General features: G+C 33.7%; 1 protein-coding gene across 1 annotated transcript; it reads right to left on the reverse strand.

Annotated features, from left to right (window-relative positions):
* LOC149479846 (OTU domain-containing protein 7B-like) lies at positions 1 to 24207 on the reverse strand. The gene is made up of 10 exons (XM_089707497.1): positions 24027 to 24207; positions 15731 to 15777; positions 11497 to 11622; positions 9328 to 9478; positions 8030 to 8277; positions 6714 to 6955; positions 5937 to 6142; positions 4915 to 5355; positions 4001 to 4114; positions 1 to 3503 (listed from the first exon to the last, which is right to left on the reverse strand). The coding sequence occupies exons 2-10, from the start codon at positions 15765 to 15767 to the stop codon at positions 3338 to 3340; spliced, it is 1731 nt and encodes a 576-aa protein (XP_089563623.1). The 5' UTR covers positions 15768 to 15777; positions 24027 to 24207; the 3' UTR covers positions 1 to 3337.
* Positions 24208 to 25134: the final 927 nt, after the last annotated feature.

Below are 25134 nucleotides of genomic sequence, written 5' to 3' on the forward strand. Positions count from 1 at the left end.
AATGCGTAACGATTTATATTTCTAAAAAACATGATATGCAAACACTATTTCTAAACAATTAAACGTTTTTAATTTGAAAAAATATAACGTTAACATTTCCGTTTAACAATATTTTTTAAAAGTATATTTGTTATTGTTTAAGTTTACTGTCATGTAATCTTAGTTTAAATTCACAGATCTTTTAAGGCTAACACAATTTGATGTGACGACGTTAAGTATTACAATGAGGTGGGTTATATTATGTTATGATTTTTAAATATAATTTATCAAACATAAAATCTTAAATGTAATCAAGCTTAACACTAGATTAAGGGACTAGAAGATTAAGAATATTTATGCACACCTCAATAACTATGTTTTAAGCAAAAGAAGGACGGAGTGATAACTCCAAGCTCATTTATCTAAATATAATTAGGATTCAACTCTTGGAAGAGAATATACCTTGCCGTTCCTTGGGACCTTAACTGATTTCAAAATGTTTACATTGTACCAACTCACTATTTCACTTCAAATTTTATTTACGGAAACTACATTTTGTAGTCTTTAACAAAAATGACATGAAAAGTTTTAATAATTACAATTTTTGAGTATTCTTTATTCATATAGTTACATGTTTTAATTATATCTACTAAAAAAATATTTTTCCGTAAATTTATCATTTGTATTTTTTTCTACAACGGCCGTATTATGACCCCTTATTCCCAGTCAGTTTACGCCGTGAATTGAACTGACTGGCAAATTCATATCTTAATATATTATATTAATCTCGTGTCACAATGTTTATCCTCAATGGAGTCCTAAACCACTTAACCGATTATAATAAAATTCGCACACCATGTGCAGTTCGATCCAACTTGAGAGATAGGATAGTTTAAACATGTAGGTACCACGGGCGAAGCCGGGACGGACCGCTAGTAATACCATAATTAACCACGGCTGGTTATTGCGATCATAATATGAATTTCAAGTCAGTTCATTTCACGGTGTAAACTGTCTAGAAATAAGAGGTTATAATACGGCCCCAGGTGTTTTTAAAAATTACTTATGTGAATGGTACCGCCTAATAAACATCTCTAGGAGTGATTCGAAACAATTTTTTATTACATACATAGAATATTTTTTATAATATTAAGTGCCTCGAGGTAGCTGAGTAGATAGAAAATTTTAAGAAAATATATTTGTGTAGGAACTATTACAGATTTCAATGGAAAAATAACCTATGTATTATATTATACAATTTTTTTCTTATTGTCCACGTACAATGGGAAATTTTTACATAACATAAAGCTACTATTAAGTAGTCGATTGAACAAATATAATTCTTAAACATTCTTTCCATTCTTTTGATCTGCAATTTGTCCACCTGTATACCGATACTTACATGAATAAAATAACGTATTTTCTTTTATAAATTTATAAAGAATAGAAAAAATTCGATCACTCAGCGGGACTCGAACCCGCATCCTTTCGTGCCACTCCGGGGCGGATGCCTGACCAACTCAGCCACTCGTGACCCGCCAGAGCAATCGATTTTATTCTATTCTTATTTCGTATTTTCTTTTGTTTTCTGGCACTTATTTTCAAATCCTCTATTTCCATTAACGATATATAACATTATTACACAGGTAAAGTCTCTATCGGAAGAATTTTCTGGAAACTTGGCCAAACTGGAAGCCATCTTTTGGCACTTTCTATTTTAGTGCATTTGGTGTTTAATTTTGTTACAATACTATTATTGAGAAATTAATTAACAAACTTAAAAATTAAATTAAAAATGTGACAACAAAACCTTAAATCTTAGTTAATACTACACTTAATTTAAATAAGTATTTTCATTACAGCCCGTCTGTTTCATGATTAGAAAAATATTACAAGATTTATTTCAAAGTGCAATATTATATAAAAATATACTTTTTAAAATCTATCTTATGAGTTCGTTATTAACTGTTAACTTTTATATGGAATCATATTAACGTTTTATATATTTAAATATGGTGTTATTCAAATTTTAAGATAATTAATTAACACTATTTCTGCAGTTAACATTAAACTGATTACAATTTGTTGTATTGTATTGTATATATTGAACGCAATTCCTTGTAAAACAAAAAAAAATCGTTATAAAAATTCTATTTTTTATTCGAATAAAATTTCGTCAATCAATTCATAAGGAAACACTGATATTAGATATAGTATAGTCAAATCAAGATTACTTTTTTAGGCTAAACTTTTAAAATGATTTTTTAACAAATTATCAATTGTAAAATATCGAAAAAGAATTATTAGTTCCATGACGATTTTTTATAGGTAATAATTTTTGAAGTTATTTTTTATTACTGGGGAATTGCGTTATTACAATATACGATATAACATTTTTAAGCTCACTTTTAATCTAAATAACATTTTTATAATTTTTACTTTTAATTTTGAATATAATTCACTTATATCTGGGGTCAACGTTTTTAAGTATTATTGTTATTCTATTTATTCCTATTCTTAACAATTATGTAATAATACCAATTTTTGTAAACCTTACACGATATTGTTGCAAATAAAATAAAAAAAAGCCAATTTTTTATAAGTCTATGAGTTCTGAATTATAGCTGCATTAGGAATTCGCATTATAAAAATAAATACAATTATGCTGAAATTTTGACAATAATTTGGATTTGGAAAATGAAAATCGCAATTATGGGTGGAAGACGTAGAACTTAGAAAGCTATAGAGTGCACGCTACTAAATAAAATATCTCTGTTTAAACAAAATTATCGTGTCACAATGTTAGTTACCATACTCCTCCGAAACAGCTGGACAGATTCTCGTGAAAATTTGTGTGTCTATTCGGTAGATTTGAGAATCGGCCAAAATCTATTTTTCATACCGCTAAGTGATAAGGGTAAGGAATAGCTAGTAAAATATAAACCAATCACTCGTATTTAATTTATAGCTGCCATTAGAAATATATAGCGAATTCTTTTAAATAAAAACTACAATTATTCATGAATAGCTCTTAGCTGCTTTTGATATAAAAGGTTCCATATTAGAAATAAAAAAATAGATAAACAAGCCTCGTAAAAAACATTTTCACATACGAAAAGACAAATACGACCAAAGCTTAATACGAATTTTCGTGAAATCAATAACTCATAAGTCGATAACAGTATCGAATGTGAGACTCCTGTAAGTCGAATTAAATATTTTACGAAAAAAAATACGAAAGAGATTTCTTGACAACCTCTTTCTCAAGACGGAAAAATTGCCAAAAAAAATATTTTGAACAAAAAAAAGTTTTTTTTTTAAATTCCAAACAAAAAAAAATTTTTTTTACATTAAACAACTACTGTAACTTAGCGCATCGTGAACAATAGTCGTTATACACGGGGCTCCCGTAGTACATGCACAGCGGAGCCCTGCAAGGCTTCGGTGACGGCGGGCGGTCGTCGTAGAACGTTGATTTTGAGAGATATAGCGTGCGGTCGGGCGCTTTGGCTGTGGCTAGACTTCTAAAAAACAAAAAAAATCGTTAAAATACGTATAAAAGGATGTTAATTAATAATTGTCTTTTAAATTATCTCTTACTAGCCTACCGCCCGCGGCTTCGCCCGCTTTGTCTAAAACCTAATAAATTATATAATAAAACCTTCCTCTTGAATCACTTTATCTATTAAAAAAACCGCATCAAAATCCGTTGCGTAGTTTTAAAGATTTAAGCATACATAGGGACACAGAAAGCGAAGAGGAAGGTTTTAGTATATAATTTAGGGCTGATTTTTCAATCCTTGGTTAAAACTTATTCGTCGAATAATGTATAAAACTACCATTTTAAAAACGCATTCTCATTGCCCGTATTTGACAGTTTACGTGACATTTTAACATTATCATGTAATACTTTATTGGACGGATAAGTTTTATCCAAGCATTGAAAAATCGGCCCTAAATAGGTTTAAGACAAAGCGGGCGAAGCCGCGGAGCACAGCTAGTTTAAACATAATACAATTACCTTTGGGCCGTACTCCTTTCCGCTTCGGTGTAGAATTGTGAACGTCCTGTACCGTAGCGCGGTTGGGACGGTTCGCTTGTTGGTTCTGCTTTACGATTCTTCTCTGTTGTGTAGCTATAATTAAAAATGGGTATTTAGGAAAGTGATGTGTTTAAGTGTTTGAAACAAAAATATAATTGAATGCAATAAAAAAAGAACAGTAATAGTTTGCAATGAAAATATTTATATATATGTATTATTATCAGTATAATTTCATTTTGAATGTAACGCGGTTGGCGCAGTGGTAAGTAACTGCCTACTGAGCCGACGGTCCCGGGTTCGATCCCCGGTCAGGGCAAATATTTGTGTGATGAACTCAATTATTTGTTCTTGGGTCTGGGTGTTATTATCTATATATGTATTTATTAAATATTATATTTATCGTCGCCTAGTACCCACAACACAAGCCTTAATTGAGCTTACTGTGGGACTAGGTCGATTTGTGTAATAATGTCCTATAATATTTATTTATTTATTTATTTATTATTTAAATGAGACGAATTTTATGAAATTTAGCTTGATACTACATCTATATTAACAACTTTAATTGTTTTTAACAGTGAAGTTAGAATTGACTATAAAAGTGTAAATTACTATATCCTTACAATTTAAATGATGCAATTCTGGCAACACTTCAACTTCACAGAAAACCAGGAGTACGACAAATGAAATAAAAAAAAAGACGAGTTGCACTGGGGGAGTGCCGGCAGAAGTGAAAACTTGATTATTAACGTTCAGCATGTTTGATATTTTGGAATGGTATCCGTCTTACGCTTTTTCGATCAGGTCACGTGTCCTGACGGGAGTTTAAGATTTTATATCCAACGCCGCTAAAGAAGTTTTCACTTCAAAAAACATTAAAAAAAAGAACTCACCCAACCCAAGCCTCGTTCAAATAATTCTTAACCATTTCCTCTTGCACAGGAGCCCTAGCCGCTAACACCCTACAGCACAAAACTTCACAAGTCGACCGTCTCCTTATCAAATCCTCTGGATTACTTTGACTCCCACTCAACTTCCCCGTTAACTTGGCCATAGACCCAAAACTCTTCAACTTGCTCGACATAGACCGGCCTATACTGCCAAACTGTTTGGCCACAGAGTTCAGCTGTTTAGAGCTCTTCGTGGATAGAGCGTCTAGAGATCTTCTTAGTTCTTCTGGGGGTTGTGTGTGTGAAAGACATTCTACTCTTTCTAGGTCCAAATAAGCTTCTAACATGGCTGTGCGTTGGAATTCGTCTGGGAGCAAATTGTTTATCGTTTTTTGATCCGGTTCGACGTCCCAGCGGAAATCTTCACCGGGGTCTACGTTGAATCTGGAATATTAAAGTATGTCGTAATTAAGTATTCAATTAATATTATAAACGCAAAAGTTTGTAGAAATCTGTGTTACTCTTTCGGAAGAAAACTACTTTGGATTTTGATGATTGTAGGCAGTACTGTAGCTTATGTACCAGATTATTACATAGTAACACTTGCTTTTACTTTTAGGTGAAATCACGCAGCCTAGTATTTCATATCTTCAAAATTAAGAAAACGAAAAAGTAGCTTGTGATTGATGAGAAGAACTAATTGTGAGTTCATTCGGCACCCATATTAACCCGTTGAGTGCATTGCTCATAGCCGGCACTGATTCCTAGAGTGTCGAGGTAGTTCACGAAATCTAGTTTTTTATGACTACCGAGTTTGAAAATTTTATTTACCCTATTGTTCTATAATTATATGCCATGTATGATATATATTCGGAAAGAAGAAGAAACTAGTTATAGCATAAAAATGAAATCATGACGATATATTTTTTCTATAAAATTATAGAAATTGATTTTATTTTGTTTTAATTTTAATTGCTTACATAATAACACTGAACAGAAAAACTTACTACAAAATATAATAGTACCTTATTGGCAGCGGATTCTGGGCAGCATCTTCCAGGGGCACTCTTGCCCCATCGCTGGGCAGCGGCTCACACGGCACTAGGGCAGAAAAGTGCCCCGCGTCATACGCCAGTAGTATCGGTGCTTTGCTGCAAGTAGCCGGGTCGAGTTCTAGGGGCAGGTAGATGCCCCCGAAAGGGATAGGTGCTATGGGGTCGCCGCGGAAATCCTGGAAAAGCGTGTTTGGTTAGTTTGGTGTGGAAATGGAAAAATGTATTGTTTCCTTTAGGATTTAATAATGTGCGGAATCAGGTTTAACAGGTTTTTTTTATTCGTATCGTATCGTGGCACTCATAATTGAACACGATGAGTTATGGCAATGAAGTGAAACCTGGCAATGAATTGATAACCATAGAACGACGCGAGGATAGACCTTTTGTATAAGTCTTCTAGTAGAATAGCTCGAATTTCGCGAATTTTTACTTTATCCAAGCGCGTCGCGGATATAATTCGGCGCTATTTTCGTGATGCAAGCATACTATTGGACACACACACATTCCACACTCACCCGTAACGCGACATCCGCGAACACCAACACAGGCCGTCTCATCACATGCGCTAACGCTAACACATGCAACTGCTCGAGCCCCGCATAGTGCGGTACAGCACTCGACTCAAGCTACACGCTACGAGCGATGTGCTACGTTCGACGCGCTACGAGCTACGCGCTACGTGGGACGCGCTACATGGGACACGCTACGCGCTACAAGCGATACGCTGCTATCCCCCCCACAACTCACCCGTAGTGCGACATCCGCGAACACCAACACAGGCCGTCTCATCACATGCGCTAACGCCAGCACATGCAACTGCTCCAGCCCCGCATAGTGCGGCACAGCACTCGGTTGCGGGCGGCGCGGCTCCGCGGACGCGGCTCGGACCGACTCGCGCCACTCACGCGCCCATTCACTGTCCGATAGTTGGAGCCCAGCTGCCCGGAGTGATGCGCTTTCGGACCACCGCCAACGACGCTTTATTGCGTCTGTAATGGGGATTTAGATTAGGAACGAAACTGGTAATATGATTATTACATAGATTTTCTTATGTTTGATTTTACGCGCGAGTATTATAAATATGAGCACCGCCAATAGCACTTTTTGCGACTGTAATTTTATTAAGTAAAGCCGAAGTTTGAAAACATGACTAGTACCAGTAGCGCTTTAATGCGGCTGTGCTTAAAACAATTTAAAACAGGAAATAAATTCACAATACTGGCGTTTAAAATGTTCTATGTATTTTCCACTACAAAATTAATACTAAATCTGAAAAATTTTCAGTATTATGCACAAATTAGAAACTAGATTTATTTATTTTAATTTTCATTAACATAATTGACAAAAGCATCCTTAATTAATGTAGGAAAACATAACGCTCACCAGTCAAAGCTTCGCCTTCCTCCCCCTCTAATAGACCCTGCACTTTAGTCCTCAAAGCCAGCAGTCTATCCTGAAACCCATAAGCTGCAAGCGAAGCGGCGTGCGGTAAACAGTTCCCATCGCCCGACGTTGCTAGGGGCAACAGGCGAGGTGCATACTTTGTAACTTACCAGTTAAAGCCTCGCCTTTCTCCCCCTCTAGTAAACCCTGCACTTTAGTCCTCAAAGCCAGCAGTCTATCATGAAACCCATACGCTGCAAGTGAAGCGGCATGTGGTAAACAGTTCCCATCTCCAGACGTTGCTAGGGGCAACCGGTACACCACAATACTTATAACTTACCAGTTAAAGCCTCGCCTTCCTCCCCCTCTAATAGACCCTGCACTTTAGTCCTCAAAGCCAGCAGTCTATCATGAAACCCATACGCCGCAAGCGAAGCGGCATGTGGTAAACAGTTCCCATCTCCAGACGTTGCTAGGGGCAACCGGTACACCACAATACTTATAACTTACCAGTTAAAGCCTCGCCTTCCTCCCCCTCTAATAGACCCTGCACTTTAGTTCTCAAAGCCAGCAGTCTATCATGAAACCCATACGCCGCAAGCGAAGCGGCATGTGGTAAACAGTTCCCATCTCCAGACGTTGCTAGGGGCAACCGGTACACCACAATACTTATAACTTACCAGTTAAAGCCTCGCCTTCCTCCCCCTCTAATAGACCCTGCACTTTAGTCCTCAAAGCCAGCAATCTATCATGAAACCCATACGCTGCAAGTGAAGCGGCATGTGGTAAACAGTTCCCATCGCCCGACGTTGCTAGGGGCAACAGGCGAGGTGCTCCCGGTACTCGACCGCGCCACCAGTTGAGGATGCTGGCGGATTCTAGGGTCACTAGTGTAGCGGTTTCTAGCAAATCCTTTTCTAAAAATATCCTGGAATATTATTGAAACAAATTATAATGATGTTATGGTGGAGATGGGATATAAACTTTACTACGAACTTAAAACATCTGTTATAAAAGTAAAAAAGTAATAGTTCTGGTTAGAGAAACATTTATTTGGATAAATAAATTTAAGCTAGAATAAATATATTTCTATATGACCTCTACCAATATATTGTACGATTTTAGAACCAATTATATCTAGATATTGCAGAAAATTGCTTGTAATAATTGAACCACAAAAACAACGGACACTACAGAATCATAAATCTTAAATATCGCGTGCCGAAAATAAATCAAACTCAACTTGAACCGAATTTTCAACCATCGACAGTCACTAATACTCGATAGATGTCAAAAAGGTTAAAGATTATTGACCAAAAAGGGTTCAAGGTACAGATTGCGTGTTTTTAGCTAGTTGAATCAACTCTGGCGTTTTGCCTGACACGCGTGAATACAAAATAAATCAGTGACTGGACTGCAGAGTCAGTCAACAATATTGCACTATGATTTTCATAGCAATTCCACCATTTGCATAAGCCATCAAGAATTTTCTAAAAACAGTGGAATAACTAAATATTTATTCTGCTTAATTATAGAACACACATATTCTGAACTACTCTCTATACTTATTATTTACTATCGTTTTTAATTGCATTTATTATGATTATACAAATTTACTAGTGCTCATTTTGCTGAGCGTAAAATAATTTTAAAAGATTAATACAAACACCTCTACTAGAATAGGAAGCGTTCTACAACTTTCAAGGTTCTAAACCTACTAATTTGGCATATGATAAGTTACCTAATTGAATTTCATATTTATTTTTATTCAGTTTTACAGCATTCAAATGCTTTATATATATAACTAGACATTTTTAAAGAATAGTAAAAACTCGAACACATAAAAATTTATATTTTTAAAGTTAGCGAAAGACGCGGGTTCGAATCCCGCCTCGTGCTCGTTTGTATTCTTAAAAAAAATTACAGTTACTTTAGATATTAAGTAAGTTTTAAATATGTCAAATTACTATCTACAAACCTGAAATCTGGCGGATATACTGATATATCAGGCAGCAGGAGTATGTGGTCTGAACTGAGCGTGTTCAGATCAGGTTCGGTGTTACTGCGCAGCGCCCATACTAGCCCTTCGTTATCTGTGGCGCGTGAGATTCCGCGGGAAAGTTTGCGACCTGAAAGAGAATATTTTGCTATATCATGGTGGGCAACCGAGATGGTGGAGCATTTGCCGATGATGGTACAGTACGATTCAAACTTAATGGCGGCTCGGAACTTCGAACGATCTGATGCGCAGAAAACAATTTTAGATATTACCGGAACGTTAAGGGTCGGATAACTGCGCGCTCGTGCATTCGCAGCTAACTTCCGAACCGCCATTAAGTTTGTATCGAACTGTAGCTTGCATTCTGATGAGCATGCACCAGAAAGTAAGCGACCATCATCTGCAAATGTGTTGCAAAGTATTCATGGTGGGATAGAAGAATTGCCTGGAAATGGTGAGGAAAAGGATACAATTTGAAGACTAGTACGTGAAAAGACCTATTGATTTTTTTTTAATTTTAAATACTATATCCCATGTAGCATCTATAAATTCCAGCCATCTTGACGTTAGAATTTAGATGTAATAAACAACATCTTGTGTGAGTACTGATGCGTTCAAAAGGAAGGTATTGTTTTTGTTCCCGGTTGAAAGTAACAAAATATGCGTGTGCAGGCAATGTACATATGTATTTATATAGTTATGCAACAGATGTGAAATGCCTCTGCCAGCTGTCACATATCTCAAGACCTAAAACTTCACTCCTCTAATACGAAGCATTTTGTAAAGAATTGTTCCAGTGACACAATCACACAATCTTACCCATCACACAATCCTTCCAATATTATAAATGCGAAAGTTTGTGAGGATGGATGGATGGGTGAATGTTTGTTACTCTTTCACGGAAATACTACAGAACCGATTACAATAAAATTTGGTATGTAGGTAGCTGAAGACCCAGAATAAGACTTAGGCTATATTATTGCGTGAAATACCACAGGAAGGGCAAATATGCGGGATTTTCTTTGAAAACGCGGGCGAAACCACGGAATCTATCACTTCTTTAATACGAAGCATTGCGTAAAGAATTGTTCCTTCATACAATTACTCAATAAACAAACAATCAAGCTAGACAATGTACCCGCCATTGTCCTTGTCAAGGTCAATAATGAATATAATATCGGAAAACAGGGACGCGAAAAACACAATTACGAAGGTCGCCGGGCTGTTGACATTTCAACAGTTGTAGCCACCCTAATATCCATTGTTTGTTGCGAAAAACGCCAGATTACACGCTATTCGAGTACCATTCACCTTTTGTCGTGAATTTTATAAGAAATGTGGCTCTAATACAGCTGAGTTGAGCAATATACATCAGGATATTGTCTGTAGGCTCGATTTACCATGTTATTAGGCTTCAATAATCTTATATATAAAAATGAATCGCAAAATGTGTTGGTAAGCGCATAACTCGAGAACGGCTGAACCGATTTCGATAATTCTTTTTTTATTATATTCCTTGAAGTACGAGGATGGTTTTTACGTAGAGAAAACGTAAATATGTACCACGGGCGAAGCCGGGGCGGACCGCTAGTTTCATTATAAAATTTTGGACCTTCCCTGAATAGCTTAGCAAGTTAATTAAGCGTTAATGCGTATTAATTACGTAACTGAAACTTGTACTTTGAAAGCGAACTTGAACCCTTTATTTTGTTTTGTTTAACATCCTTACATTTTATTAACTGCCCACTTTTATTTTCAGAACCACTTTTTACCACCATCATATTTCCAGCATTTTTATGTTATATAAAATCTTACATGTCTAAAAGTACTAGCGTTCTAATTAATATGAATGGAGAAAGTAAGAAAGACTGCAACAATGAATAATTTCACCACGACTGAAAGTGTTTAAATTTGGACACATAGAATCTTTCACTTTTAAGATGTTTTTAAAGTTACATCGTACATCCTCCAGTATGGCATAAAAAGTTAGGTAATTGCCTGATTCGTGGAGGCGAGCGAGAGAGATGTTATCTGTTTTGTGTGAGAGTGAAAGAGCGCGGTCATTATCGTTTAAAAATACAATATTGATGTAACCTGTCCAGTGTCTAACTATCCTTTTAGATCAATGATGTCTATTATTTCACTTACATTCAGGCGCTGGTGTGAGGACTAAATTTGATGGTGCGGAGTACGGTATGGTGAGGTCCAGGTTGCTGACAGAGCGTTCTGGAGTTATGACGTCACCGCCTGCTTTCGGCCGAATCGACACTCGATCTGTAAGAGAGAAAATACGTTCAAAAGTAGGGAAGGGAACACAGACCACAGTATAAAATGTACATGATAATTATCTTAAAAAACGTTACAGTAATCATGTTTAATTATAGCGAACGAATAGAGACTATTTATCTTCTCATTGTTTTTTTAATTTTCGCTAACTTTACACGTTCTTATTGATTTGTTTATCTAATCAAAAACAGTTAAATTTATATTTATCATAAATCTTATCTTAGGTATATCATTCATAAATATTTTCAATTGCCAATCTTATTTTAGGAATTAAACAAAAGAGCCAAGTTGTATGTACCTAATACTTCTACCATATAACGAGAGATATATAAGAGATAAAGTAATGTATTACATACATTAATATTAATTCATTTCCTATACATAAAGGTGTTTAATTATACAATGATTCATATTTCGTAAACAATTTAGAGTATAATGAAGTCAAACACGGCAAAATGTTATAAATACAGTGTTCTTGCCAAAACACGATCAGCTTACGAAAAACAGTCTATATGTTTTTAGGTCACTGTGATGTACTAATCTAATTTTAAATTTAAAATCGTGTTATGCATTACTCATTTCGTATTTATGGAGCGTACCATTTTGCGTACGTGCATCATGAATATGGCATACATAATATTATTTGCATATTCGATCGAATCTTAGCTTTGTCCAATAAGTATATGATAAAAATAAACAAGAACTTCTAATTCATTTGTACAGTTTTCTAAATAACCCGAAGAACTTTGTAAGGCCGCGGGCGGCGTCAAGAATTTTCGTCATTATTTTATTCGCAAATAATTCGGATTTTTCAATAATTATACTCGGATGTTATTCGGGGCGGATATATGAAATAAATCATGAAATCGGGTCGGTGGAGGTAATTTGTTCTGATTTTAGAAAATTATCCTCTGAATTCTGATATTAAAAAGGAAATCCTCATAATATATCTTCTTCAATTATTCATCACGCTTTTATTATAGCTTCAGCTGTTTGTAAATTGCAGACTGCTTAACTCTATTAAATTAAACGGACAGATTTAGTTCAAACTTTGTGTACACAATACACTTATCAATGATCGGTGACGAATGACGATACAAAAATTTCATGATTTTATAGCATTTTTTTAAGTTTTTTAAAACTATCGTAGCATTATTTCGTTTGAGATTTAAAGTTGTAAACACATGATCATGACGTAGTCTAAACTAAGTACACAAATCCACCACTAAACAAAAGCTTACTCGCACAATGCACTGCAGCATACATTACTTGCTGACGTCACAGCAGTAGAGGCTTTGCTAACAAAGGGACCAATGGAGCGAGCACAGGATGCGATCGACGTGAATAGCGTCACGCGGTAGTTGATCCATTGAAATGTTACATTTTTTAGGCCTGACCTTGAGTTTTTTAGAGGACGCAATTTTATTTTTTTGATGTGTAGGGGGGGTCAGTGTGAAGCTAAAACCAAGTTTGTGGGGTCGCCACCCTTGTCCCATGGCCGCCATCTTGAAAATAGCGGTTGAAATGGTTTTAACGATATATCTCTTAAACTATTTATCTGATAATAAAACAATTTTAACATTATTTGTTGCAAATTAAATTCTCTACAACTTTGATTCAGTAACTTTTTGTCGTAGAACTATAAATAAAAAAGTTATAAGCGAAAATGTTCAGAAATTAGAGCTATTTATATTTTTCAATAAAACTTTTTTTTATCATTTTACGAAGAAATGGTATAAGACTATTTTTGTAGATTGTTTTTCGAGGAACAACTTTTATATACCTACAACATTTTTTTTACGTCGAAAAGCAGGGCTGAAATGTTCTGCAGTGTGCTTCCATTGTTGTGGAGTCTGGGAAAAGAGCCAATAGCCAATTTATTATGTATAGTTACTACTGAAAAATAGTACTCACTTCGGATGGCTGTAAAACCTTAGCTATTTACTTAATGAAAAAATGTTGTAAATAAAAGTTGTTCTACGAAAAACAATCTACAAAAATGGTCTGATATAATTTCTTCGTAAACTTATAAAAAAAAGTTTTATTGAAAAATATAAACATCTCTAATTTCTGAACATTTTCGCTTATAACTTTTTTGTTTATAGTTCTACGACAAAAAGTTACTGAACCTAAGTTGTAGAGAATTTAATTTGCAACGAATAATGTTAACATTGTTTTATTATCAGATAAATAGTTTAAGAGATATATCGTAAAAACCATTTCAACCGCTATTTTCAAGATGGCGGCCGTGGGAAAAGAGTGGCGACCCCACAAACTTGGTGATAGCTTCACACTGACCCCCCCTACACATCAAAAAAATAAAATTGCGTCCTCTAAAAAATGCGACCCCAAATGTAACTTTTCAATGGACCAAGTGGTTTCAGTTTGGTGTTGATTATTGTTTATTTTTGTACCGACTTCAAAAAAAGAGGAATATGTTTTCAATTTTCTGTTTTATACAGAATGAAGTTTGTAGGTATTACAACTGGTCTTATTAAAATGTAAAACAGTGTACTAATCACAAAAAAGGTTATTGTAAATACTAGTTAGGTACTTCTATTAAATTAGTAACCTCTCATTATATAACTTTAATGATATCTTATATATAAAATTCTCGTGTCACAATGTTAGTCTGCATACTCCTCCGAAACGGGTGGACCGATTCTCATGAAATTTTCTGTGCATATCGGGTAAGTCTGAGAATCGGCCAACATCTATTTTTCATATGTAACACGGGCGAAGCCGGGGCGGACCGCTAGTTTTAATATAATAATTGGAAATTAGTGTCCTAATTTATCCCCCTAGGTATTCAATATTCATAGATATAATTTTATCAGATAATTTGTAGTTAACAAAGATAAATAAAAACATATCTCAAAGTAATAAAACCGACATATCGCGGAAGTACCTGGTACATTCAATGAATATAAAAAAAATGGATCGTGTGCTTGCAAATAATGCCAATTCAGGAAGTTTTATAAAATTGGTTATACATATTGTAACGCACTAAAGCAAAATAAATAACCTTGTACAAAATCGAAGATAAAAAATACTAATGTATTATTAATTATTACATGTAACAGAATATCAAGGAATGCAGGACCTATATTTTATAAATGCATTCTGTTCAAGAAATGACCTAAGTATAGATAGAACAAACACCACTGCAAGGTTTTAAACCTTCGCTAGCGATTAAACAATACGTAGTCTATTGCAAAATAAGAACATTGTTTTTACACTGTATTTAAACATGATGGCATTAGGCGGGTCCTCATAGAGCGAGCTGCAGCCTCGCGAAGTAATGATTGCGCGAATCAGTCATGACGTATGTTGTCATTTGCTTAGAGAGCATTTTCCATCGAGCAACGTCCATATAGATTATAGATCGTGCTGCCCCTGTACCATGTCCTATAGCAGTATTATTTCCAGTGTGGAAAAATGATCAATGACAGCGCAATATAATATGTCGTTTAGCGCCATCACTTTCACAAACGGGAAATAATACTGCTCTATGACATCACGATAACCTAACCTTATTAAGTTCGCGAGGCTGCTCGCTCTATGGAGACCTGCTTAATCAATTTATCTGACCATAATATGTCCTCCACACGCAATACAAAACAGACTGACAGACTGTGATGAATATTTTTAGAACGCGTTGCAAATGGAGTAACGACTTGTGTGGGCGAAAGTTTTTAATCTAGATATTTCGTGCGTATTTTTGTGTTTTTTTTCTTATTTCAATTGCAAATTGTGTAATTTCTTTATTTGGGAACTTTATTCTAAACAAACAACTCTATTTACTGATGATGATGATGATGTTGATATAAGAGGAGGGGAAAGTTTGTGATTAAATAAACTTAAAGCCCTAAATATTTCATAGTTACGACAGCTAATTAATTATAATGTGTGTAGTTCCGACTGTTGGTGATAAATTATTTGTAAGATATAAATAAATAAATAAACTAAACTATTTGGAACTGGGACTTACGAAATAAGACTTTAATTATTATGTTTGAAATGGTTTTAACATAAATAAGTATAAGTGACACACAGATAATAAGTATCAAAAGAAATTAAAAACGAAAGAATTTACCATCATTATGTTTGTCTGCGGCGGCTTCCATAACCATAGTGGTGACCCTGAAACAATAAAAGAATTGCTTAGAGATCACTGTGCAAGTGGCATAGATAATAAAATTATGTACGTGGCGATCAAAGTATGAATGGTATTAATTATTGTTATATTTATATGCATGACATGGTGGCTGGATGATTCTCAGTGCGGTATTCGATACCACCATTCCATTTCATTGAATTTTAGTTGTCAGTGTAAATCAAAATATTTATGTTTATAAAGAGTAGTTAGTTATTATTCAGTTATTAGTTACCACATTAGCGAAGAGGTTGATTGTAGGTTTAGGTAGGTATTTATTTATTGGAAGGTCAACCTTCCTATAATTGCTATACTTTACGAGGTACAAAAATAGATGACCCGATTATTATGTAAACAATCTTCATCTAATATTGCTGTTATCCAATACAATTACAACATAAATTGTATTTTAACAAAATGTATTAACACGACACTCCTTGCGTTTAATTAACTCTTAATATTATTCAAGTAAAACATGTGTTTACTTTTCGAGACATTACAGAAAAGACACACAATTTTTCGTTTACATTACGTCCTTCACAAAGCCCGTAGACAAACTTCAAACAAAGATACACAGCCAATGCGTGTCTGAATTACAAATAATGTACTAAATAACGTGAACGTGTCCCTAGGGGAGTTCCTGTAACTGTGTACCCACTAGAACAATGCATTTATTATGAAATACTGACTAGCTATTTTGTGAATGCTAAGCATAATAATATGGTGTCGTTTAAAAGTATTCAGACAAAGTTGCTTAGGAATAATCGTGTGGAAAATTACTTTAAAGTTGAAACCTTATTATGTATACCTGCAACTATAAAATGTAAATCGGTAGATATGCATCGCGGTTTTAAATACTATTTGTGTAAACTGTAAACGCGATGATATTATAGCCCATGGCATTCCTCAATAAATGGGCTATCTAACACTCAAAGAATTTTCCAAATCGGACCAACATTAGTTGGTATTCTAGACTTCTGATGTATAAATAAAGAACCGATAAGAATCGTAGTCATTCATGACGAGAAAGCTACTTTGTAACATACCTACTCACTATTACATATTATATTTTGTTCTCATAAATAGGTAAGTACATAAGTACATTTAATCCTTATCACATATGAAATCGTCAAGCATAGATACACTGAGGAATAGTGTTTTTTATTATTGTGCAAAAATATACGTTAAGATTTTAGAACTCAGATGTAGTAGCACAGTATTACAATTTTGAAGTAAAATTGTATACAGTATACAGTATGCTCCTATTCTATATACCTAAGTCAATAGTGCAAACATCAGAATAACATGGACGTATGCGCATGCGCCTGATGTTTATGCCCAAATACGGTATGAAGTGTGCTTGGTCTGTTGCGGTTTTGAACCGCAGCTGCAGGTGCCATGACAACCGATCGTGACGTCATAACCTTTCCAGCTGCCTTCTCAATGTCACTAATCGTTATGGGTCAAAATAATTACTCAGGTATTGTTTATGAGCCATAAGTCTAAATATATGCAGCTTGAATACGTACTTAGGACTACGATAATTTTCTCCTACTTTTTGTAACAAAAATAAATGTGGTGTTCTGTCTATTTTAGGAATAAGTAAAAGCATATCACTACCAGTGGCGTGCATTCCATAAAGACATAAAGACACTGCCTACCCTACCATTTACCAAACTCTGATCAATATTTAATATGCATAAAATATGAAATTCACAGCGTCATTAAATTTTATTCTTATTTTATTAATTGCGCAATGTAGTTATGAAATAAAAATATATTTCAAATATATTTTAGATCCATCTATCGGTATTTTGGTAGCATTATTATCTAATTTCTATAACACCGGCTCGGCTCAAGTCACTATTCATGCGCTGCACTAGCGCCGCCACAGGACCCAGTACGTCACGCTCGGAGCAATTAACAAGCCTGGAGAAGTAACAATTAATTGAACGTTTCTTATATAGTGGCTCTCTTTTATTCAATACCCTAATTAATGCGATAGAAAGAGACAACACACTGTTATCTGCTTGGCATTCAAATCCGCATGTAGCCACTTTTTGTTCTAAAAAGGTAGTGCTTGCCACTTTATCGAATACTAAAATATCGATAAATAAAAAAATTAAGTTATAAAATTGCTTGAAGATAATTTAAGATTCTTTTAATTTTGAATTATGGATAGGTAATTCCAAATTTTAAGATTCGTTTAATTTGGAATTATTCATTTACGATGCGTATTGACTGCCTTGCATTGTATGGTAGTGGTATTTATAAAAAAATATTATAAGTATTTCGGTTTAGGTTGTTTTTTATGGTTTCGTAAAAAGGTACGTATTTTTTCCTGTTTTCATAGATTCATTCATAGAATTATACGGAACCCTTCGTTCGCAAATCTGACTTCCACCTGGTTGATCTTTTTACAAATCAATAGTCGTATCCTACTAATATTATAATAGCAAAAATATATATGAATGGACATTTGATACTCTTTCACGTAAAAAATACTGAATGAGTTTTTATGAAACTTTATAATTATATATAGTTTAAACATCAAAATAACATATAGGCTACGATTTACCGCAGGAAAATAACTCATTCCCACAGGAAAAAAATGGTAAAAGTTTAAAATAAATTGCTTCAAATAAAACAAATAAACATTTATTTTTTTACAACATTTTATTTCGATACTCAATTACCAAATGACAATATTTATTATTTAAAATAGATGCCACCTTAAACTTGTGGCACAGCATCTCTGCAAAGCACTTTACTTTTCTTCCCGTCTGATTCGAAATGATTTGAACAAGGCCGAGAATGTTTTGAAGGCTTACAATTTTCCCTGTGCTTTAACCCAAACATCTTTTAATTGTTCTCAAGCCAGAAACCTGCAAATAACAATTAAATCCATACTTAAATACCTTTTTTTTCTCCTAACCTAAAGCAGTCATTATCAATGAATTACTTCGTTCCTACTCAAGTATCGATAATTGCACAACACTATAGAAGTTATTTTTTGCATTTTTTCTAAAAACTAAGCTGATTATGATTTCATTTCAATGATTACGGTTAGATAAAACATAGATGATTAAGAAAATAACGTTAATTAACTTATTTATAATACAATTAACAAAAAAATTGATCAAAACACTAACCTGTGAAATGACAAATTCCAATCTTCATCCGATTTACCAGTACTACGGCTTTTACAGCCGTAAGCAACACAAGCCATGTTATCTTTAGTCAATTGTCTTTTCATAAAATAACAAATTAAACTAAAACACTCGTTTTTCACTTCAAAAATAATAATTAAAATAACCAAGCGATGATCACCAGACTGGTGATCAAAACAAATTGAAATGGGCCATGTCATTTCAAACTGTCGAACTGACATATGTCTGTCCTCTTTTTTCGCATGACATTTTGCCATAAGCTAAAAAGGCCAAACTAGTGCGTTATTGTTCAATTAAATGTTACTTCTCCAGGCTAGTTAATTGCTCCGAGACGTCACGGGACGGCAAAGACACAAACTATCCGTGTCTAAGTTTTTATATGTGTGCTCTGCGTGTCTACGCATATTTTATATGTGTGCGTGCCTATAAACACGGCACACTGATGTAATAAAACCACGCACACAAACACACAAGGTAGGCAGTGTCTTTTTACGAAGATATACGTACGAACCGAATTCGGAACTACATCGAAACTCGAAAGTCGAAACTGAAGTTGAATATGCGACCAATTTAAGAAGTGTGATAATGTATACAATTTTGTAGCGGTAAAGACCATCTGCAAATAGTATCATTATTCGTTTGTTTTGTTTTGGAAATAACAAACGTTTACTTTGAGGTTAAATTTGTTTTTTGAGAAAATTAATAATGTTTACTACGACAATTTGCAAGTGAAGTGTTTTGAGAGTAACTAAATAGATTATGCAGTATATCATCAGTGTATTTTGTAAGATAATAAGGCATAAGTACCTAATTTAACGAAAAATTCTTATTTTTGTTTTATGAATAAACTTTTATCAAACAGAGAGTGATAGGAAAAAGGCCGATCTATAAATGGATCTATACCGAAATTTGTAATACACAAAGGTAAAGTTAATCATTAATTACATAATATAGAATACTAGTTAGGATATCATACCTACTTTGACAATTATTTTATAGATAATATGACCTATGTTCGTGAATCGTGATATGTTTTCCATTATTTTGCGGAAATACTATGTATCTCCAATCAAATATCAGTACTGCAATATGAAATATTAGTTTTTATGACTTACTAGCATTCCGCCCGCGGCTTCGCCCGCGTTTTCAAAGAAAAACCCGTTCCCGTAGGATTTCCGGGATAAAACCTATCCTATGTCCTTTCTCGGGTATCAAAATATCTCTATACCAAATTTCATGCAAATTGGTTCAGTAGTTAAGGCGTGATTGAGTAACAGACAGACAGACAGAGTTACTTTCGCATTTATAATAATATTAGTATGGATTATCATTGCAATATTTCTGCCTACCCTGTCCAAAAACTCTGTGCACGCCCCTGATCACTACATAGTATAAAACAAAGTCGCTTTCCCTGTCCCTATGTCCCTTTGTACGCTTAAATCTTTGAAACTACGCAACGGATTTTGATGCGGTTTTTTTTAATAGATAGAGTGATTCAAGAGGAAGGTTTATATGTATAATAACATCCATTAAATAGTGGAGAAGTACTGTTATTTTTGAGGTTTCTAATGTGATGTCGTAAAAAATTACATTTTTTCCGCTTACATTGCAAACGCAGGCTGAACCCTACGAGTTTTATCAAAATAATGTACTAAGTATTATACACATTGAAAAGGTCTACAGAAAAGTCCGCGATGGTATATGTCTATCTCTTATGGATAACCCACAATAACTTTTTTTTGTCATTTACTTTTTGCGACAAATAATGGCTAATTTTCGATGCGATTTTAACCAATACAGCATTAATCCTTAACCAATTAAATACCTTGAATACATTGTTCATTTAATATAGATCTATATGGCCCTTTACACCGTATGATTTAAGTGAATATTTTCGAAGATATTACAGATTTAAAAATTGCGGGACGTAGCGTTTGCGGCGGTACCGGCCGGCTATCTATTTTATACCCGTGCGAAGCCAGAGCGGGCCGCTATGTTTTTATATACAACGTTCACAGTTTTTCTGTAGTGTATTTAGTATCAGCATTGCACCCGTGCGAAGCCGGGGCGGGTCGCTAGTTCTATATAAAGCATTTGGTAATTAGTTATTCGAAAATACTTAGTAATGTTTCCTGCTAATTACAATACGCATTGCACGAACGTAGAACACCTGTGTCCCTTGCCAACATTTACCCGGAAAAGGGACGTCATCTAAGATGACTTATTTGAATAATAAAAATATAAATAAGTATATTAAAAAAGTAGATGTATTATATAGCTATCCACGACGCCATACGCCTACTAAAAAGAGGAAAGATTTGATAGTGTTAGTTTGAAATGAAGGGGCTCCGAAACTACTGGATCGATTTGTAAAAATATTTCAACAACAGAAAGCTATGAAATTATTCCCAAGTGACAATTGACATAGGCTATTTTATATCTATCTCGTGTAATCCGGGTCACAGCCGGGACGAGAGGATCTTTAGAAATAGTGTACTTACCAACTGAAAATAAAATTACTACACCATATTCAATCTACCTAGATACATTTACATACAATATTTCGCACTTATAATATTCTAAAACAGTGATAATCCGTTTTAAGACTCGATTATGCTTTGTTTACATGAAGCCGGATCATTGCCAACTCCAAATATGAGTGTAGAAATTAAAATAAATACGTAGCGGTGACATATACCTCCTACACTATGCTCAAAATAGGTAGCTTGCTATAAATACATGACCAGTATAAACCGTCTTTCGACAAGGATATTTACAATGACGGCCGGTCTTAATAAAATAGTCGTTATTTTTTAAGACTCAAATGATGATGGAATATAATCGTTTTAGTATGAGATCTATGTGGCGTATAGTTTTACATCAAGTTACATCTACCATATCTACCCAGTCAGGAATACTGATGATTCAGCCCTTTCATTTGTAGAATATTTATTTCTACACTCAAGATTCTGTTAAAATATACATATATTATGCAATTCAAATTGAAAACCTCGTCTTTTTTAGAAGTTGGTTGATAATCATGGAGAAAAAGATTAGATGACTGTGAAAGGACCTACCTTTATTGCACTGTGTGAGAAACACATGTTTGTTTTAAGAAATGTAAAAAACTCATTTTCTAAGTCATATAGTAAAATTATTATTATTAAAAAAAATATATGTGATAAATTATTTTCAAAATATCAACATAAATTTTTTGAGGAAACAAAAAAAAATATTCAAAAATATAAGTAACATTCACAATTATATTGAGGCAGGATGAATAGGAAGCCAAAGTTACACTACCAGTACTAAAAGTAGAAGAAAATACACTGTCATTACTTATTCCTTAAACGACAAGCGGGGAAAGTGATTTCTAATGCAAACAGGTACCGATTCAATCAGCATTATACAGATACTCAATGCATGTTGATATTTACATTGCATTGGTTTAAAACATAGTTACAAGATATGATGGCATGATTTGTTGATGTACATATCCATACTAATATTATAAATGCGAAAGTAACTCTGTCTGTCTGTCTGTTACTCAATCACGCCTTAACTACAGAACCAATTTGCATGAAATTTGGTATAGAGATATTTTGATACCCGAGAAAGGACATTGGATAGGTTTTAACCCGGAAATCCCACGGGAACGGGAACTATGCGGGTTTTTCTTTGTCTGCGCGGGCGATGCCGCGGGTGGAAAGCTAGTATTTTTTAACTAAAAAAAACTAAAATATTGTGTTACTAAAGCTGTCTGTTACATGTTCTAAAAAAATATAAGTATTGTCATACATGTGCTTCATATCTCATTTTAAGGACAACAAAAATCAATTTCATTCAATAAATGCAATAACTAATGCACCTGGTTTAGACGAAACAATTAGTAAGTGAGAATAATTAACAAATTGTTACTTTAATGGCAATTACATTTAAGTTTAATTATTAAGTTAATTAAATTATAAACAAATAAATCGACACACAACCTTCACTAAGTTTTACAATTATTTCATCAAATTCTACAAAAGGACGACCTAAAACTATTTAGTTCCTCAAACAGATAAAAAGTCAATATAATTATTAAAAATAACAAGATAAAACAGAACAATTGAAACAAGTTAACTATTTATGCATGAATCACACCTGTAATTGTCTGACCATGTTTACATCAGAATCACTGACTGATTAGCTATCAGGTGACGAATTTGTTATCTATATAATAAATATCCAATTACTTTAAACGTCATATATATTTAGTGTAATAGTAATAGATATATTTTAATATAATCAAATATTCGATGACTGTTTGACTGTATTTGATAAAATAATGGAAATAAAATTTAGAATTTTAATAAAAATACATCTATTATTTATGTTTGGCCTCATCACAGAAATGACTTTACTTACAAATTTCACTATCATATAATTAATTAACCATATCTATTGACAATATGCCACGCTGTATTGGAAACTGTTGTTTACTAGGTGTATGTTGATTTTAAATTTATTTTACAAAACACATGGGTTCATACTCAACACATTGATTATAGTTATAAACATGATTATAAATATTAAACTTGTTGGAAAGTGTTTATTAAAAAAAAAATTACAACTAGATATAGTACTAAAAAGAATGAATAAGATAAGCATTTGCCAAAGAAAACATAGATCTAAATTATTTACGTATGAAAACATCTGCATTGGCATTTAATTTGTAAACAATGACTCGGAAACAACACGTAAAAGTCGATTTTAATTACTGTGTCTGATTTGTTTACAATTAAGGTCAAACAGAATATTTCCTTCCTGATTGTAGAGAAATCCATCCGTGTTGGTATTCTCTAAAGCTGTTTTTAACGATGACACTCCTTATACGAATTCCAAGGTTACTCCGAACGGTATAAAAATAAGATTAATAATTAAATCAATTATGAGATTTTTCAGGCGTGTATACCCAAACAAAACTTTTATTAACGTAACTATACCTATGATATAACACTAATTAGCAGCCTTCAATAGAAACCTATAAATTTAACGTATGTACGCAAATCAAATATATTTACCTTGATGGGCTCAAAAATCCTTATTTATTAATGTGTATCCATAAAATTTGTATAAAACACACTTAAAATGCACTTTGTTAAGTTTGTTAGAGCGAATATAATATTTACAATTTTTTTTTGTAATATTTACAAATACATCACTCTCTTTCCGCGAGACATGAAAACCATTGACAAAAGAAATTAGTAAAGTCAAGAATGAGGCAACGTCAAAAAGAAACATAAATTCCTGATATTGCCATTGCTAAATATATGTATTTGTTTACACTTTACAGTATTTTAATATTAGTCTTATTAAATATATCGAAACAATTATTGTAAGCATGCTTGTAAAAGTATAGATGGAATTAATTTTACTCAGTCGTAACAACAGTTTATAGTTTATGGATAATGTGTTACCATTTAATAAAATTTTGCCTATTAATGTGAGATTACAGTGTACAATTGAGACTGAATAAATTGTTAATGACAATTCGATTATAATTATTGCAACTTCTTTTCTACGGATTGTCCTAAATTTTTTAAGAAAAATTACAAATTGTCAATAATAGTAAAATAAAAAAATGTGTGCGTGTACTTGTGAAACTTCTTTATGACCTCATTTTTCAAAAAATAATTTACTACATATTATATGCAACTTTACAGAAATACGTCGAATCACGCGTGGTAGGGATAAGAAAAAAAAATGTTGTGTAGTTTTATGAAACCACGGTAAAAGTGAAACTGTTCGAACGGTTCCGAACACTGCTTTGTGTAGCGCATGTCGCGTGGCGATACACGCGACATGCGCTACACAGACCAAAAAGTTTGAGACGATGTAATAAAAGTTTCACTTTAAAAAGATGGCGCGTAACGGAAAAATGTCACGCGTAACGAAAAAATGTTACACTTAATTTTTTTCCAACCCCGATAAAGAAGTTTCACTTCAATAAATGTACCAAAAAGGAAGATTTTTTACTATTGTGTTAGATAAGGTGATTTTATTTACAAATTGTTATAATAAGATAAAATACGAAAATCTTTGAATAAATTTTAACAATCATACATGCATATGCACATTTTATTCATGGGAGAATTACAAAGTAGGGTCTGGCAACTCTATTTTAGTGAC

This window comes from Colias philodice, chromosome 19, assembly GCF_061535455.1.
Source record: "Colias philodice isolate Cphi_HAF_F1 chromosome 19, ilColPhil1 Martin Lab GWU primary, whole genome shotgun sequence".
In the NCBI taxonomy this organism is placed as follows: domain Eukaryota; kingdom Metazoa; phylum Arthropoda; class Insecta; order Lepidoptera; family Pieridae; genus Colias; species Colias philodice.

Bases quoted from the DNA above. Each gene is read 5' to 3' on its own strand.
- LOC149479846 (XM_089707497.1), bottom strand. From the start codon at position 15,767: ATGGTTATGGAAGCCGCCGCAGACAAACATAATGATG. The intron at 6,143-6,713 runs GTGAGTTGTGGG...ACGCTTTTCCAG, and splicing joins TCGCGGATGTCGCACTACGG to GATTTCCGCGGCGACCCCAT. The intron at 4,115-4,914 runs GTGAGTTCTTTT...TTTTAATTATAG, and splicing joins TTGAACGAGGCTTGGGTTGG to CTACACAACAGAGAAGAATC.